Source organism: Rhea pennata, chromosome 1, assembly GCF_028389875.1.
Source record: "Rhea pennata isolate bPtePen1 chromosome 1, bPtePen1.pri, whole genome shotgun sequence".
Taxonomy (NCBI): Eukaryota; Metazoa; Chordata; class Aves; order Rheiformes; family Rheidae; genus Rhea; species Rhea pennata.
Genome location: NC_084663.1, coordinates 130,788,480 through 130,807,425, shown reverse-complemented (window position 1 = coordinate 130,807,425; position 18,946 = coordinate 130,788,480). Strand labels below are relative to the sequence as shown.

The window sequence follows — 18,946 nt, the reverse complement described above, 5'->3', positions numbered from 1 at the left end:
AATTCGATAGCAGCCTTACTCCACTTAGAAACTTAGCAGCTAATCACTGCTGCTCATTTCTGCTCTCTGAAGGACCACTTGAAGGGCAGATTACTCTGCAGCAAAGCGTTCATTCACTGCAGTTGTGACCAGAGGCTTGTGAAATTGAGCTGAGCTCTGTGGAATAACGCAGATGAATCACTGCAGCATACTATTTTTACACTATATTCAGTTTGTGTTTGCAACAAGAACTTGTTTGGAGCCCAAGAGTTTTATAAAAGGCCCATCAATAATATGTGCTAAAAGCAATGCATAGAGCCAAAACATAACACAGATGGCTAATGTGCTGCTTGTGAGGTACTGCTTCAGCTTAACAGCTCAGAACTACGTTTGAAGGCTAATGGCTAATACTGTAACAGTGTTCTGACATGAGAAGTATGCTCTTGTACCAAGTCATGTTAGTCCTTTCTGCTTCTGTTAGCTGTTGATGCTGTCGTTGCTTCTTGATTTACCTTCTATTTCATCAACAGCTCTTTTCCTATCTAACCAGGCTTTGCTGCCTTAAAGCCCCCTGGTACTGTAGTCATGAGAGGTAGTGAACTTGACTGATAGCTGTAGTGCTCTAAGAGCTGACATTGCTGAATCTATTAATTTAAGGAAAAGAAACCAAATAATTTTGAGTTTATTTAACTGTGTCTATATTTAATTGCTCTGTTAAGTTTTATTCCCATTTATGATAAGTTTGTTTTTCCTATTATACTTATTTCTATATTATACTGATTCTATGTATGTGCTCAACTTACTGAATTGTGTAGGGACAATATTACCTTTATTTAATTTAAGGAGTCTCTCGATCCTCCTGTAGTGAAGTAATAGGGGTAAAAATTTTCTAGCGTAGTTATGGCATAACATAGTTCTACATCACCATTACACACCTACACTCTGGATGTTTTGTAACATATCACAGACTAATAGAGCATAGCATTTTAGCAAGTCCCCTGGCATTGTCCCACAGGATATTGTAATTATTTGGAAAATGGAAATACTTGTTCTTAGGGTCTGACAGACTGTATACATGGTGTACAAAATCACTATTGTTCTGGGAACAAGCAGAAGTAATATTTTCAGTACAGTTGTACTGAACTTGAGACTGCTTTAACAGTCTTTTGTGTTATATGCAAAAAAGCTTGACTACTTTCTAGTGAAAACCAGATCACTAGAATGAGAAGTGAAATTCTGTCCTAGAAATGATTATGTTCTAAGGGTTCAATAAAATAAATAACTGGCAGATGGTTGTTTGCAATATTCTTGAGTATGTTTGAAGTCTGTGAATTTACAAAAGGTTTCTGAGTTTCCTTAACTATTAACATTGTATGTTCTTTCTTCTGTGGTAGTTAGCGTACTTGTAATTTCTGTAGAAACTGTTTATTCTAAGAAAATCTGAAGAGGTTAAACACAGTAACTGTAAAAGTTTGCTGTTATTAGATGGTTATAATGCATTGTAAAAGTGGTAATACATGAATACAAGTCCTTGTTATTTGATGTGTATGTTTTGGTTGCCTTTATTTCTTTAGTTCTCTTGCTGGGAACAACGAGTTTTCAATTATGTATGGAAATAATATGGAAAAATATTAATATCTTTATTTTATGTAGAAAGTCGAAAAATATTATGCTTTTGAGATCCCAGATGTTCCAGCAAAATCTGAATACTTAGAAGTTAAATATTCGGTGAGTATAATTAATCCGATGAAAACCTAAACCCTGCTTTTCTACCTAATACTGAATTTTACAATTTTATTTATATTAAGAAAAAATTAGTATTTGATCTTTAGTAGCCAATGGATGTACCCATTCTGCAGTGTGTGAAGTTAGCTGCTCATTATCTTTTATATATATATTAAAAAAAAAAAAAGTGGCACCTAAGCTTGCTATATTTTTTTTGTTTGGTTAGTTTTTTTGTTGTTTTTTTAACATTTTTGTGCTGGATAGTCCCTAGTACAAATGGTTCATTGCCAGGAAATCTGTAACATGTTAATTTGTCTGTTAGCTGGATTTATGTAAACAAAGCATGAGAGGAAAAAATACTTCCTGAAACTACTATAAACTACTAAATTCCTCCTGCCTTCTTCCCCAGTTATAGTTTGTTTGTTGATTATGACAGTATATATTCCCCAATTATCCTGTTTTCATTACCTTGCCTTCCCTCCAAACCAACCAAACAGCCTTTTAGCTGTGCTGTGTCATGACCTGAAGTCAGATACTTTAAATTACTTACTAGTATTTTTAAAAATTACTTAAATATTTCGTTGAATTCATGCTTAGAATATAGCTGATACCTCAGCTAGTATGGCTCTTACAAATGGCATCTGAGTGAGAAAATCTTTAGCTGAACAGTTGCAAAATTGAGCAGAAAAGATAAAAAGTAATTTCTCATGAGAGTAGCTATTCTTAATTAACAAAAACACTTGATTTGGTTTCAAATATAAGAGACCGAGAATTTCTGAACCTGTTTGGTCAATTGCTGATGTAGTGCCATTCTATAACATCTTTTATGTCATTCTGAGATGGTAAAGCAAGGTTGCACAGAGATTTGCTAGCTAGCCCAAATCTATATTTAGCTTTGCAGAAACACTTTATGCATTCTCTGTATGACAGATCAAATTAAAGCTCAACTAATAAAGATTAAAACACTTAAACAGTTTCTGTTTTAAAATGGTCACTGAACATCACTGCAATGTTGGCTGATGGTAATATTTCTTATATTCATATAGATGAAGGACTTTACCGTGATTTTAATGTCCTGATTTAAGTAGTTATGCACAGTCAGTAGTGTGATTTCTTGAATTACTGTAAGGTATTATGCATTAACGCTTTGCTTGTGGGAAATTGCAGTGATTTCAGGTATTCTATAGTTTTGTTAAGTTGCTGTTTGAATGTAGTATGTTAGCATGATGACTTCTGTGGGATGAAATGACTCACTGCTTTTTATTAATTCTTAGGCTGAATTCCCTCGACTTCCCCAAGATCTGAAAGGAGAAACATTTTCTCATATATTTGGAACTAACACTTCTAGCCTGGAACTTCTGTTGATGAGTAGGAAGATCAAAGGACCGTGCTGGCTGGAAATAAAAAATCCACGTATGGTGGTTTGCATGTGAAATACCTGTTTGCTGGGAAACACACCCAAATACAAGTTTTGGGGAAGGGGAGACAATTAAATTGTCCAGATAAATTACTTTATAAAATGGGAATTTATCTGTGTAATTTTCACAATTTAGTACAGATGGTAACTTGTATTACTCCTTTTTTGGGTGACTCTATCCATATGAAGTTGCACACTGTACAGATGAGATTATAGCTTTCAGTAGTTGTGTATAGGTAAAACTTGTGTGGAATATGTAGTTGGTATTGGACTATGTAGTTGTGATATTCTTCCCAAATGAAGTGCATAAGGAAAGAACGTTCTCGGATCTTTGTTTCTCCCTAGTCCTTACAGCAGTGCTTAGAAACTACTCTTTGGTACAACTGCTAAAACTATGCATACTGAGCTAGTTAATTTCCTAGAAATTTATTCCTTTTTCTTCTCTTAATACCTTGAGAGGAGAGGCTTTTACTTGTTATTTATTTTTTAAAAAAAATCTCAAATACATCTTTTTAAAAACAAACTACTGCTAGATGGCTTTGTTTGTTTGTTTTTGTACTTCGAATTATGGTGCAAAGCCTTTTACTTTTGGGCTTGGTTAGAGCCCTTTGTTCAGTGTGTGCTGCATATACCCAAAAGTATAGAAAAGCTAATGCTACTGGATGGAAGCTACATCTTTTAGGGCAATTTCTTCAAGGCACTTTGAAAGCAGAATTGGCAGTATCCAACATGGACTCAGGGATGATTCTAATCTTCAACACCTAGTTCAGTAACTCCAGGCTGATACTAGTGAGGATTTTGAGCCGCAATAGACAAGACAAATCCCTGATTAACAAAAGGTAGCTAAGCTCTGATGGTTTTTTCACCAGACAAGCATCAGTCACTATAAATGTACTTCCTGCTCCTGATCTTAAAGGCCTAAGAACAGTTTTTTTATCTTCATTTTTTTTCATGAAGTTTGACCTCACATTTCTTTTGCATTTTCTTTCTTCACCTTCAAGGAGGCCAAAGCTGTTTTGTTCCTTAAATCCAATGTGGCAAATGTTGTAATGATAACTAGCAGTTTAGGCAGTAACAGTTCCATTCTACTTAATGTTGGTGTGTGTTCTCTCCCCTTAGACTATTTTGCCTCCACTCAGATACTGATGCCACCCCAGAATTAAATCTAAACTAAGGGAACTCTTTATCCCATTCCCAGCTCTCCACTGCAGCCTTCAGATACCAGAGGGTCCATATTTTGATGTCAGAATTGCTGATTTCAAAGCAGTGACCTGTGCACTCTGAGAACTGTGTTTGGCTTGTTGATTATATTTAGCAAATTTCTTCAGCCTTTGCACAGGAATTTGTGCTCCAAAGCAGGTGGTTTTTGTATAGTTGCTTTTTTGCAGCTTCTCTTCCAAACTTTCCATAGGCTGGTCTTAGGATAGGAAGTACATCTGTTGGATTTAAAATAAGTAAATCTCAAGCCATTGCATTTGCTTCCTGCAACTTTTATAGGGCCTGTCATCGCTATCCCTAAGAAAGCTGTCTTTGCATTTTGAACATCAATGCTAGATATCATCAGAGTATCTAGATCTACTCCGGTAGCTAGAATGCTAGCTGAAGCTCTGGATGTTAAGGTATTTGAGTTAAAATTAAAAAGGTGTTAAGTAATTCATCCCTCATCCTCTTCCTTTGGAGAGATCATCAGTGTTTTATAAATTAAGATGTTTTAGTCAGCTGCCTCTTATGAGACTACCTGTTGTGACAGAGGATAAAATAAGTGGGTCTCCAGAGAGTTCTCAAAGAATTTTGCAAGGAGTAAGATAAACGGGTCTACCAATGGCTACCATCAAAAATTTAATCCCTCAGAAGTTTAACATCTACTTCATTGTAACTGCATGTAGTGAATTATGTTTTAACAATCTTTTGTGAATGAGCATTTCTTTTTTTAAAGCAAGTGATGTATTGAAGGCCGAAATACTAAAATAATAAAGGATGGTGAACACATATTTTAATGTAGTGTATAGATGTATAAACATGCATACACATATAGGCATACACAAATGTGTATGTGTATTAAAAAAAAAATTCTTGTACATTTTCTCTTTAAACAACTTTTTATGCTCTTTGATAGATTTCAGGAGAGCTTGTATTACCAGAGTAGGATGAGCTCTCTTTCTGTGACATCCCCATCTTATTTCCATAGTTTTTTAACTGAAGGACCATATCTGTGATATATCTAGCACATTTCAGTCAATCGTATACTAGATATGTTCTTGTTCTCATTTGATAAAAATTGATTTAGTTAACACTCTGCCTGCCTTCTTTGTACTACTTAAAAGAATTAATAAAACTGAAATGAAAGAATACACAGAAACTTTTCAAGCCTTCCACCTTTGGACTGACTACAAGATTAGATCCTGAGAGTTATTAGGCGGAGTTATGGAATTTAGGTGGAGTTGTGCTTGCTTGGCTTGTACCTTTCTCTGCTATGGCTCTGTGTAAAGTTGACTGGAGCAGTTTTTGCATTATCCTGTGGTCTGTTAGGCAGCCTTGAGAGGGGTTTCTTTTTTGACTCTTATGTTGAGATTGAGATCTGGAAAGGGATGTGAAGGATCCCTGACTGTTAACAGGAGGATAGCAATTAACACCTCCAGATGAATACTACTTACATTTTTTTTGTCCCCTGGGTGGATCTATGTCTAAGTGCATCTACCGCAAGTTCATATGTGTAACTGTGTGAATTGAGAGCCTAGTGACCTTAGGCTTTCATGTTGTTAACAGGGAAGAAAGAGTATCCTCCTGGCCTTGATACAAATCTTTGCTCTCTGAGAAGAAAAAGAGAGTTAGAGAGCCTCTGGTGTGAATAGGCACATGACTGATGTGCCTCAGGGAATTACCAAAATTTCGCAGGATTAATCAGGACCTTAAACTATTCCTCAAGGACAAAACATTAAGAAAACACACTCTTTGTAACAGCACTGTTAGAAAAGTTCTAACTGTGATTCCCAGAAGAATGAAAGTGGTTCATGTTATTTCCTTAGAGCCCTCAAATCAGTCAGTCAGCTGGTGTAAGATAGAAGCAGTGGCTGTGAAACCTGGCTTGGTGAATGTGGTTAAAGATCTTTCTCCTCCTCCTCCTCTTGTGGTCATGTCTCTCAGCATGAAGACAATTCAGAATCCAAAGACTCACCAGAATGAGGTAAATAATCTGCTCTGATTTTGGATTTGTTCTGCTTTGTTCTTTGGCTTATGATAAGAATTCTCTGAGACTGCACCTGACAAACTATGTGTAATTGTATTTGCTTTTGAATAAAATTTCTATGCTGCTGGCTTTTCAAAGAAACTTTAACTGAGGTCTTTAGCACGAGCATAAGTGAAGCTCTGTGGGTTCAGTGGGCTTATTTGATCAGAATTTATTGCTACTGCAGATTCTACATATGTATTCTTTTCAAGCCTTTTATTTTGCTGTTGCATATAATAAACAGTTATAAATGAGGCTGTCTCTAAACAAATGTTAATTTTTTTGTAGGTTTTTATTCTAGGTAAAATGACTTTATTTTTGCTGATAAGCTCATTTTGAAATAAACTGAGAGAGAATGAGAGAATGAGAATGAGGGGAGTCTAGCGTAAGTTTTATAGTACCTGTTACGCTACTGTGAGATTTTTTCCTTTCCTCAGTAGGAGAGAAGTAGGTGGCCACCCTCAGTTGTGGACTGTATACCACAAAGTGTGATTAGACACGCTGAGCTGTTTTTTAAAATAGGTCTTCTGGCTTTGTATATAGTATTTTTAGTTTTCATATAGTTATCTGTGTCTAACCATTATTAAGAATTGAAGAAATACCAGGTGGATAACATTTTTTCAAACAGAATTAGTCCTTTCTCTCAGATCTTTTTTTAGTTTGGGTAGAGAGAATTCCCAATTCTGACCAGTTTAAGGAAACATAACCCAGGTATGAACAGAGGTCTGCTTACTAAGATGTTTTTCAAAGACTATCTTTCTTTTTTTCCCCCTTAGTAATTTCTGAGGAGCCAGGACTTCCTGCCAGTAAAGCAAGAAGAAGTATCATTAGAGCAATAACTTCTAGATGCTAAAACCTCAAGTCTTCTTGGCAGTCTTGAGTGCTTGCTTGGGGTTTCTTGTTCAGGCATAGCCCTTCCTGAGGAAAGGCTACTGTGTGTCGTGCCCTGCTTATACTTCCTCTTTACTTCATAGGGAATCCTTTAAATTATGATGTCTGTTCAGATTCTGAACAAAAGCAGAGCTTTCCAAACTGAATTGTTTCTTTCCTTCAAAAGTTCTAAGCTAATCATTTAGTAATAACTTCTCAATAATGAATAATTCTGAATATTTTCTGAATATTTTTTATTTTTCCTGAGGTCAACTGATAACTTACCTTCCTAAACTATTTATAGTTGAAGTTCATGTAAAAAAGATCTCTTGTAGAAACAAGAGAAAATAGATGAGGTTACTGACGAGGGAAAAGAAAAAAAGTGAAGAAATGAGCACTGGTAGTGGTCATGTTAATGATATTTCGTGTTTTGTATTTCCTTGGTATAGGTTGTGGCTATTGCAGCTCTAATTCATCAGAAATTTCCTTTGGATAAGGCTCCACCTCAGCCTCCTTTTCAGACACACTTCTGTGGTAAGTACTTGGAACAGGTTATGAGTAGAAAAATAATTCCTTCAGAACTTTTATAACTTCACACTTTCTATAGCAATAATGGCTTAAAGTATTAGTGACAGTGGAGAGCTAAATAGACTCTAAAATGAAAGATTTTTACCTCTTAAGCAGTCATTTCTCCCTGTTTTTAACCTGACAGAATACTGACTTTCTTTAATTGAAAATTTTAGTTTGAGATGATGCAAAGTAACCCTGCTCTGTACAGTTTCTGATCTTTTTTGTTAGTTTTACTTTATCATATGTTTTCTTCAATTAAACAGATCAGTTTCTTTACCTATGAATTTAGACCTACAAAAAGTCACTTACCACTTTAGCTCTTCTCAATAGAATTTTAAAAATAAACATTAAGTTTGTTAATAAGCAAGTTTTCTTAAAAAAGATAAAAATGGAATTCTCCTGCAGTGGTGTGATTATAGTAAGAACAGTTACCTTGTTTGCTTTTTGACATTACTTAGTTTAACTGAGATTATCGGACCCTAATTGAAGGTGACAAAGAGTTCTCTTAACTTCCTCTAAAAGCTGTGAACCGCAGTTTTGTCTCATGTGTTGACTTCAGATATGACTGAGTAATTACTCTCCTCAATACTCAGTTTTTTTAAAGTGGTGAATATATATGTAATGTCTATCCAAAATTCATAGTGAGTTAAAATAATTCACTAAAATTATTTTATTAAAATAATTCACTTTAGAGCTGGAGTGTTTGGTTAGTAGTTTTTGCAAAGAGAGAATCTAGGTGAGATGATTCTTAGTTAATCTGTTCTGGGTTCATATCTCATCAGTTGCCATCCCCAGGCAGTTTTTTTTACATTAAGTTGTAAACTTATGAAATCTAAATCCATATTCATCATGCCAGCCACATCAATGAAAGGTGAGGAGTCAAATAAGGCTTTTTATGTAGCTAGTTAGTTAAAAAAAAAAAGAAAGAAAAAAGGCAACTGTCATTTGGTAGATAACATTCTTGTATTAAAAGTGGTATGTTTCAAACTCTTGGCCTTAAAAGCATGTGTTCGCATAAAGTCAGCTTTTTTGAATTAGATGTCGGTTTTCCCTATGTCCCTTTGTTGTGAATGGATGCTTGTAGAGGGGACAATTAAGAACATTTAAGAAAAAAATATCATTTCTCTTACAGTTGTTTCCAAACCCAATGATTGCATTTTTCCTTATGACTTCAAAGAAGTTATTAAAAAAAAGGTAATTTCATTTTTGTAGCCTTCTGATTATCATACCTTTTAAAATATTGATTTTGTATTGTTTTGAGTAAGTTGTGTAAGAGAGCTGTTCAGAGGTATAGCATGATTACTTCGTTAGCTTTCCACTCTGCAAACCTAAATCTGAATTTATTGAGTTGCTTGTAAACACAGAGCTCATGTGGTCTGTGTGATTTAGTGCCTATTGCTAGTTGTACTCATAAAATAGATGGAGTGTTGGCAAGGCTTTGCAATGAAGTTAAAATTGTGATTTGTTTTCATTATACCTGGCTGTGTACTCATAGTAAACAGAGGGAATTTGTTTCTCTTTTTCTTGGACAGTAAAGTCTCTCAAAATTTAAGAGAGCCCTTTCATAAAGGTACTGGAAAGGCTGGCAGAATAATAAATTAATCTATTTTTGTTTTTCCTGTGTTTTTTTGTGTGATCTTAAGCCTGTGAGCGAAAGTTGTACACGTAGCATTTTCCTGGTGTGCTTGATTCTTAGGAGGCTCTTACACTATCACTAGACACCTGGATACAAAAGCAGAATGGGAAAAAAGCCTCTGAGAAAAGCTTTCTATGTCTATGCAAGTGAGAATAAAAAGCTTTGAATTATAGAAGAAAATCTGTGGTGCTTTATTATTGTCTTGTAACTAGTAGGGGAGAGAAAAGATGTTTCCATTTTAAACTTATTGGGTCATTGAAATCAGGTGCTCTCTAACTCCTTTTAGAATGCTAAAATAGAAATTGCTGCGACAGAGAGAACATTGCTGGGATTTGTCCTTGCGAAGATTCATAAAATTGACCCAGATGTTGTTGTGGTAAGTAGTTGTGAGACTCTGAGAGTTAAATTAAAGCATATTGTCAGTTGGTCAGCTTTATTCTTTCTTTCGTTTTTTTTAAGCCCCTTATAGTTTTTTATATTTATCTTACTGTCTCATGAATTGAATTTGCTTATAAGACAGCAGGTACACTTCCATACAAAGATGATACAGAATTTTCCCTGAGAACATTTTATACATCCTGTTATTTCCCAAAATGTCTGAAATAGGCAGTATTTCCATAATATGTGAATTACATTTTTTTTCCTTAACTCAGAAGGAGAAAACAACAAGAAAAAGAAAATTAATTTTCTGGGAAAATGTGAACTGTTGATATACTTAAGTCTGTTTCAGTTCAGATGTTCATATAAGTCTTATTGCCATTTAAATTGTTTTTATGCCATAAATAATAATGATAAAAATCCATATAAAAATCCTATACAAATCCATGGGATCTATAGAGCAGCTGAAGATTTATTATAATTACTAATTTTCTTTTTTTTGATGTATTTAACTAATGCATGGTTCTGAATTTCATATAGTAAAATTTTAAAGACAACTTAAAATGATTTGAAATTGATTATAGTTGGCTTTTTGTTCTTGTACTTTATGTAAATACATCTAATTTAAAGCAAATAGTCATAATGGGATGACGTTAGCAATCAGGTTCGTGATGGGTGCAGCTTACTGTGACTGGTAACCATATTTGCCCTATGAGCTGACCTTCCTTGTGGTTGTGGAAAGAACCAGTAGAAACACTGCAACCAATTTGGGATGCCAGTGGTTTAGTAGGGGTGTGAGAGTTCTGATCTTAAAACCAGTAGAGATGTGTTAGTGTAGGTTTAACTTGCACCTGGTTTAATTAGCGCTCTTGAAAAGAAGTTATGTCTGTACAGGGAGGGGTCCTCTCTGTTCTAACTGTAGAATTTCTGATGGTTTCAAGGTGCTTCTTCTATAAATGCAGATATATCTGGAAGGCGAACTCACAGTTTGTGGTGCCTGGCAGGTCCACACTTCCTGATCAGGGTAGCATTTTGCTTTCCACTGAGTTTGCAGGCCATTGTCACCAATTTCGTTAGCACAATTGAAACTTTGCAAATACTGCTGGAGTGCTCTGATATGTAAATACTAATAGCAAGATCTTCCTGTCCAGGAAGACACCTGTGACTGGTATAATATCAAAGGATTTAAAGGAAATAAGATGATATCATTTTCATGTCAGCACAAAGGCTTTTACAGGTGAAGAGAAGAGGAATTACTTGTACATGACCTTATATGCTATGTAAAAATGTGTATTTTTTTCTAGAAGACTTTAAATCTGGATCTGTTTAGTTTCAGTGCATAAAGCTGAATCATGCATGTGCTGTGAGCTAGTTACAGAGCTGATTTTGGTATTCTGTTGAACAGCATTGTTAATGTTAAGACTAATGAGTACTGTTGATGAATGTTCTCTTAGAAAGTGCTTTCTATGAGAGAAATAATGCCATCAATTAGAGGAAAAAAACACAAGGGGCAAAGGAATACGAAGTGTGTGAAAATAAGTCTTTTAATTTGCATTTGTTGTAACCTTTTTTGTTATTTTTTCTGCCACAAGGGTCATAATATTTATGGATTTGATCTGGAAGTGCTGCTTCAAAGAATTAATGTGTGCAAAGTCCCTCACTGGTCTAAGATAGGTCGACTGAGGAGGTCCAATATGCCAAAGCTTGGGGTAATAAGATTGTTCAAGTCTTTTAAGACCCTTTATATGACTTATGATTAAAAATGAATTAATTTTGCTGAAGAATTGTAAATGTGACTCTGATGTATTTTGACTGTTGGTCATGCTGGATTTCATATGTCTCAGATCAGAAATGATGAGTGTTTATATGACTTTTATTACAGTAATAAGCTAAACTAATTTTCAGGTTAGGCTAATTTAGTTTACATATCTCAGCTAGGTGATGATAATGACAGATTAATTGCAATAGTCTACTGTAACTGTCTTTGTCTGCTGTAACTGTAAAATGGGAAAATGTAATTTAGATTGATTGGTGAATCATCCCATAGAGAGCTGCTAAATTAATAATTCTGCAGTTCTTGGTATGTACTTGTTCAGAGGACAATATATGAGACTTGGTGTATTGAAGTATAGCACCTATGTTCGTGTCCGTTCCTGCACTTCCTAGACTTCAAGATGAGTAATTCTGTATGGCTGTTCTGTGACTCTCTGGTCCTGCTATTAATACAAAAAATATCCTCGGAGGAAAAAAAAAATCAGACACACTTTCATTTGGACTGTTTTATTTGAAGAAAAATAAAGTGATAGTTGAAGAACTAAGATCTAGAGATGTAGTTAGTAATGAGAGTTAGGTATCTGCTTCTTTATTTCAGTAGAAAACGTGAATATATACTCTGAATTCTGTTAGGGAATAATTATAAGGCCTGTGAATTTCAGTGGAAGGTCCAAATGACTTGACTGAGTCTGATAAGCATGTATTTTGGATGTATGCTCTTTGTTAATGTTTGTATGTTGTGTTGCTTGCTTGTTTTTCTCTCTTGGTGTGATGTGGTTTAAGGGTCGAGGAGGATTTGCTGAAAGGAACGCTGCTTGTGGTCGAATGATCTGCGATGTAGAAATTTCAGCTAAAGAATTAATTCGTTGTAAGAGTTACCATTTGTCTGAACTAGTTCATCAGATTCTGAAAACAGAGAGGGTAACAATTCTACCAGAGGAAATTCGAAATATGTATAGGTATGTGCTGACTTATGTTTTTAATCCTTCACTGAAAAGTGGAGGAGCTGTTTAGTTTCCCACTGTATAATTTCATGCTTTTCTATTTGATTTATCATGGAAATACTGACTAAACACACTGGTATGTGAAAAATAAAATATTTTCTTATTTTTATTTTTATATTGCTAACTATTTTTAACAGCACTGATTCTGGTGGTGGGTGTCTTATAAGGCACAAAGCAAATTGATTTTTGAGAATTTCGCATTAGATACACTAATAGGATATGCAGAGTTGTTTTTCTGCAATTAAAAGAGAATTGCTGAACAATTCAGTGCCTGTGTACTATGGATACCACATAATTTCGGTACAAAATATAGATCTAATCTACTACAGAGTACATCGCAACCTAATTTACTTTAATAGGCCGTTCCCTTTCTTTTCCCAGTGATTCTCCTCACTTAATGTTCATGCTGGAAAACACCTGGACAGATGCCAAGTTCATTCTCCAGATCATGTGTGAGCTGAATGTTCTGCCACTAGCCCTACAGATCACAAACATCTCTGGGAATGTTATGGTACTTTTTTATTAGTTTCCCCCCCACACACACACTCCATTATCACACAAAACAGTTCTGTATTTTCTGTCTTCAACTGTTAATTTTAATTTACAAACATTAATCCAGAATATATAATCCTGTAAATCTTGCTCTTAAGAGTGTGAGTTTGATGCTCTAGTTAAGTAGTGATATAAAAGTAATCCATAAAAGTGACCATTTGGATGTCATACATGATAATGAAACAAAAGAAAAATAGTAATGCTAAATGAACTTACAGATAGTTGAAAGACATGTCTTAGTTTACTTTTGCATGTCAGCATTTAGTTTCTGTACTTTACTTTGAATTCTTTTTTTCCTCCCTTCCCTATAGTCAAGGACAATGATGGGTGGACGATCTGAACGAAATGAGTTCTTGCTGCTTCACGCATTTCATGAAAAAGACTATATAGTGCCAGACAAACAAGTTTTTAAAAAGCCTCTGCAGAAGCTGGTGGGTCCGGAGTTGTTAGAAATATCTCCTTAAGATTTTTTATTAAGAATAAAAACACTTTTGCGTATTACTATTATGTGGAGCATGGAATGTTACAGCTTATGATAATTCAGTAAAGGGTTTTTACTAAGCTGATACAGGAGAAATGTATAGTTTAAAGGGGCACTGTATCACCTTCAAAATTACAAAAACTTCCTTGCTCTTTAATTAAAAATTGAAATGAGTAAATACGTGGCCCTATATGAAAATAAGGCAGACCATGCCCTAGAATTGCCCTAGAATTAAGAAAAAACATTTCATCGATAAACAGTAATTTAAGTTATAAGGTAGATTATTTGAGTATGTGGAAAAAAATACCCAAAGGAATAAAAACAAGCAAGCCTTTTAGATAATGCCAATGTAAATATATTTATAGAAATATGAATATGTTTGTAAACAGAAAATTTAAATTTTAAATTTTATTTTTATTGTGCTATTTTTACTTTTTACCTTTAAGCAAGTTTAACAGCAGATTCCAAAGCAGTAAAGTCTGTTGATTGTATTAATACATCACAGCAGTGCTTGAATTTTAAATAATGCAGAATAATGTTGAACTCGGAGAAAAACTTCTTGTTGTAACAAAACAAATGACGAAGTACACTTTAGATTTGCAATAATGTTTCTGTTTGTTTAACAAAGGCCTACCCGTTTTATTTCCAAAACTACATTCTGATCTTATTTTGGCTATAACACCTCAGGAGTAAGGTGTTTTTTTGTTTTTGTTTTGTTTTGTTTTGTTTTTTCCTTGTGTCTTGACTTTTACGGCCAGTAAGAAAATGTAGCCTAGTGTTATGTTCAATGATGACAATTCCTTTAAGTCTTTGTAATCTGTTGTGATCAGTTTGTTCCCATAGGAGTAGTTTTCAATCCAATTTTGAGATGTGCAGAGCGATAGTGAGGATCGTGATGAAAATGCTGTGTTTTGCATCTATTTTAGAAGGAACTTCCATTTCTTATCTTATTTGCTAAAAATACCTCTCCCAACAGTATAGACTAAATAATAATTTTTTAAAATGCCAAATGTAGGTGGATGAAGATGAAGATTTTGAAGATCAGAATAAATCAAAAATAGGGAAAAAGAAAGCAGCATACGCTGGGGGATTAGTCTTGGAGCCCAAAGTCGGTAAGATGTGGCGATTTCCTTTCTTCTATGAAGTCAGAAACAGGTAGGTTATATGAATGCAGAAAGTTGCAGTGGGCAATGTATGTATCTTGTGGGTTTTTTTTTTCTTTTGTTTTCACACACGAAAATGCCCAACGTTGTGGAGTTATTTATTCTTGGGAAGTTTCTTCTTAGCTGGGTAAGGTCTTGAGAAGAATCAGGACTGTATATCTGCATATAATTTTCGAATGGACACGTAAGTTTTCTTTCAGTTTCTCCTCTATGTGGGGAAAACTGTACAAGTGTCCTATAGTAACACAGAAGCTATCTGTTCAACTCTGATGAGTTAATGGGGTTGGATCGTTCCACTTCTGACATGTCTCTGTAATTGGTAGTGGTACATCTCAACAGCTATTTAAGGAATTTAGGTGCTGGAAGTATTTGATGGTGTATTTCTGTCACTTAAATGAAATCTAGTCTCTGAAATCAAGCTAACCTATAAGCATGTGATTTGAACTGATAGACTTTGGTTTGATCCAGGTTCGTTCCTGTAGAAAGATCCTGTCTTTTCTAAATGAGACTTAACAAATGTCATGGTTCTGACTCATGTCTCCTGCATCTTTGTGTGAAGTCTTTTCTTGCACCACAGATGCAGTCAAGTGATTAAATTGTTTCTAATGTTAGTTTGCATTTTTTTTTCAATATACTATATTAATTGTGGAGTTGGATCCAGTCCTCAAACTGAGTAGTCTGCCTTCTGTTCTAAACTCTGTTTCAGGTTTTTATGACAAGTTTATTTTGCTTCTCGACTTCAACAGCTTGTACCCATCAATTATCCAGGAGTTTAACATCTGCTTTACCACAGTGCAGAGAACATCATCAGAAGCACAGAAGAGGGCAGAGGTTTGTGTGCTTGAACTTGTGATTTGAGTTACGCTGTGTATCTTAAGTGTATTCTGTGAATCAGCTTTTCAAAAAATTGTTATTTTTGTCTGTTTGATTTCATTTTTCCTTTCACACTTAAAAGAAGTGATTCTTGTTTAAAAATGCAACGTAGTGAATTTTAGTTTGAAGTTTTTTGAATGTTGCATCTGTCTGTCTTCTTCCTTCCATAATACTCTTTTAGAATGCTAGTAAGTTCTCTCTCATCTAAGCAAAAGCTGTTACTTTCCGGCTTATTTTCCTAATGAAACAGGATTTGTAATCAGGCTGTGTTGGTCCTCTTCTCCCCTAGATCTTCCTAGCAATTTTTGAGCCCTTTCACCAATATCATCCTAACTTGACTGAGGCTTCTCAAAGTTAAGTTGCTCTAGATTTCATGCAAATAGATACCTGAATGGAAGAAAGAGAACCATCTTGTGCTTTTGCTTGGAGAAAGAATGCAGTATGAGCTCAACCCTTGTTAGACACCAGAGAAACTGGGGGAGGGAGGGCAGTGATTTTGTGACCATGTCAGCTGCAGGAGCATCTTCACTGAAGTTCATGCTGTATTAAATGTTACTGAAAAACCTCTTCAAAGTAGTTCCATATGCCTCTTTCTCAGCAGCTGTGTTGGCCACAATCTGCCCTTGGCTGCTTATTCTTACTTCCTCAGCTGTGGTGGCACTGTTCTTGGCAGAGCTGTGCTGTAAACTGAAGCAGTGAGCTGTTTAGGTCTAAAGGTTAAACTTGAAGCTTTTATTTTTAACTGGGATCAGCTCACTGGTTGGAATTAGTCCGTTACCCCGTAAGTAGTTGTGCCATCATAACTAAAATATCAGTGCCACAGCAGAAATAATGAAAGAACTCCACATACTTTTTTTTCTCTAGTACCTCCAAATTTTCTGTAGATTTATCTCTTTTTCTTAAACTTTTTTCAAGCTGAAGCAGTTAATTTAATTTCTTCCATGGCACTATATCAGTTCGTTTTAATTTCTACCACAGCACTGTATTTACTTAGGTTTTGATGTCATTTCTTGTTATAGTTCTTCCCAGTCTGTTTCCTAAATTTGCCACCTGTAGTCTCTCTTTTTCTGTTTTTTGGGGTTGTTTTTGTTGGTTATTTTCTTTTTTTCTTTTTTTTTCTATCTTCATGCCTGAAATTTCTTTCCATTTTTGCTGAGCAAATATTTCTCCAGTTACACTAAAAGGACAAAATGTGCCTTCAGTTAGATTGTTTTGCTATATTCAGAGTTGCTTGGGGTGAAGTTTTCATTCTGTTACTCTGTTTTCCTATTAACAATTACCTTATTCTAAATACCAATTCCACTAGGTTTTTCATGGGATCTTTCAGTTCTGTGCCTCAGTGAGGGTGAGATGTTGCATCTGCACAGTGAGAGGTTGTGCTACAGGTGTGTGGGAGTGGGTGGGAGAGACTGGGACCAGGTGTTCAGCTCTGCCAGACCCTCTGCCTTCTTTCTCCGTACACCTCCCTGATCTCCAGGAGCTGTTCGTGGGAAGAGGCAGTGCTTCATTATCTTGTTCTTTGCCTGGTAAAGGCAAGGGAGGAGAATGGGGTGTGGAGAAAGAAGTGGTGGGGCTAGACTTCGTAGATCTCGGCTATTCCTAAGAAACCTTTCTAGGTAATAAAGCATCTGTCCAGTGATGTTTTATTCTCTTAAGCGCAGAGTTGTTTGTTGAATGTCAGTGTGAAGTCCACGTGTCACTCCAGATGTAGCTCTCTAAGCTTTGTAACCTATCCAGTCATTATCTTACCTTTTCTTTCTTCAGTGATACTGATGTGCTTCTGAATTATGTGATTTGAGATCCAGATGTGATATTGGGAAGCTGAACTGGGAAGGGGCCTTAAATTCAAAAGGTACTCTGGGCCCGCTTAAGCAGAGAATAAATAATGTAATTAAAGACCAGAAAAAACTCACTACTGCCAGTTGTTCTAAACTATCCTTTGAGTACTTGCAGAAGTAGATGCAAGCTGTTTTGTTGTTTGTTTTGTTTTTCTAATGCAAGTTTTTGCTAAATGCTTTTAAAATATATCAGTAAAACCTATCCTTCAAGCAAAAAAAAAAAAAAAAAAAAAAGCTGTTGGTGATTGTTTGACAGGTTGAAGAAGAGGAAGAAATTCCAGAGCTTCCGGACCCATCTCTGGAAATGGGAGTTTTACCTAAAGAAATCAGGAAGCTGGTGGAGAGAAGGCGCCAAGTGAAGCAGTTAATGAAACAGCCAGATTTAAATCCTGACCTTTATTTACAGGTGTGTTTTATAGAACTCCTTTGATTTTTCCTTCCATTCCCCTAAGTGCACTGATCAGCCTTGCAGAATAGGGATGATTAATAATGAGTAGTGATTGTAATATGCTTTACTTGTAGCCCGTCATTGCTCCAGACTATATAAAGAGCTATGAATGTAATTGTGAGCATTAAGTTCTGTTCTTTGTTGCTTATGGTTGTATCACTTTTGCTGGTTATGTTTCTTTTCAGTATGATATCAGACAGAAAGCTTTGAAGCTCACTGCTAACAGTATGTATGGCTGCCTGGGATTTACCTACAGCAGATTCTATGCCAAACCTTTGGCTGCTTTGGTGACACACAAAGGGAGAGAGGTAAGTCACTAAATAGATTATGAACACATGTAGAAACGGTGAATTTAAGCTACCTACGTTTTCACTGAATATGAGAATGGTCTTCACTCATTTTTGAACCTGCTTTTGGTTTTGGAATTACAGTTTTTGTCTTTCTTATGTTGCAAAAGTTGGAGAAAAGAAACTAGTGTCTGGAAGAGAATCAGGTAAATATCTCAAAAAAATAAAACAAACTGAAGCTTCAGCTTGGGCTTTGTTCTGAATTAAACTGCTTAGTCTCAATAGACCACATTATAGTGACAAAAAAATTAAGGCTGCTTTCACATTTTTCTAGTTCTGCTTCACGGTTTAGTCTTCAGTAGTGTGCTTTCAGATTTGGATGTACTTGTCTTTGCCCAGTCTATCCTTTGCCCTGACATGTTGAGTTTCCTAAAACCCTTCAACTTTGTGACAGGGCTAAGTAATTACTTGATATCAGGGCTTTATTTTTGTGAATCTCTTTGTTCCATAACATTAAGCTTTATATTGGCCTCAAGAGACCAGATTTTATTTTTGAGATTCTGTTAACTGTATATGCAAAAATATTTTTCCTGTTGTTTAGGATAGCAGTTGAATGCAGACCACCTTGGTTTGGTCCCAATGGAAAAAATAATCATTTTGAATCCAAAACATACCACTGATGTACAGTGTTTTAAAACATAGTTTTCCTACTGCTTCATTTTAGTT

The 18,946-nt window shown here is 35.3% G+C and overlaps 1 protein-coding gene and 1 non-coding gene across 3 annotated transcripts in view; both read left to right on the top strand.

The window, feature by feature from the left end:
• The window catches only part of POLA1 (DNA polymerase alpha 1, catalytic subunit), a 215,498-nt gene that overhangs the window by 17,607 nt on the left and 178,945 nt on the right, over positions 1-18,946 (top strand). For both annotated transcript variants that reach the window (XM_062574180.1, XM_062574188.1), the window contains exons 13-26: positions 1,633-1,707; positions 2,979-3,117; positions 6,148-6,305; positions 7,667-7,751; positions 8,920-8,981; positions 9,710-9,799; positions 11,394-11,510; positions 12,358-12,533; positions 12,960-13,089; positions 13,442-13,561; positions 14,627-14,723; positions 15,481-15,605; positions 17,742-17,891; positions 18,119-18,241. In XM_062574180.1, the coding sequence (XP_062430164.1) occupies positions 1,633-1,707; positions 2,979-3,117; positions 6,148-6,305; positions 7,667-7,751; positions 8,920-8,981; positions 9,710-9,799; positions 11,394-11,510; positions 12,358-12,533; positions 12,960-13,089; positions 13,442-13,561; positions 14,627-14,723; positions 15,481-15,605; positions 17,742-17,891; positions 18,119-18,241 (1,647 nt within the window). The remainder of the gene's footprint in view (positions 1-1,632; positions 1,708-2,978; positions 3,118-6,147; positions 6,306-7,666; positions 7,752-8,919; positions 8,982-9,709; positions 9,800-11,393; positions 11,511-12,357; positions 12,534-12,959; positions 13,090-13,441; positions 13,562-14,626; positions 14,724-15,480; positions 15,606-17,741; positions 17,892-18,118; positions 18,242-18,946) is intronic.
• On the top strand, positions 14,952-15,082 carry LOC134135785 (small Cajal body-specific RNA 24). Its single transcript, XR_009957371.1, has one exon. It is a non-coding gene; the product is annotated as a small Cajal body-specific RNA 24 (non-coding RNA).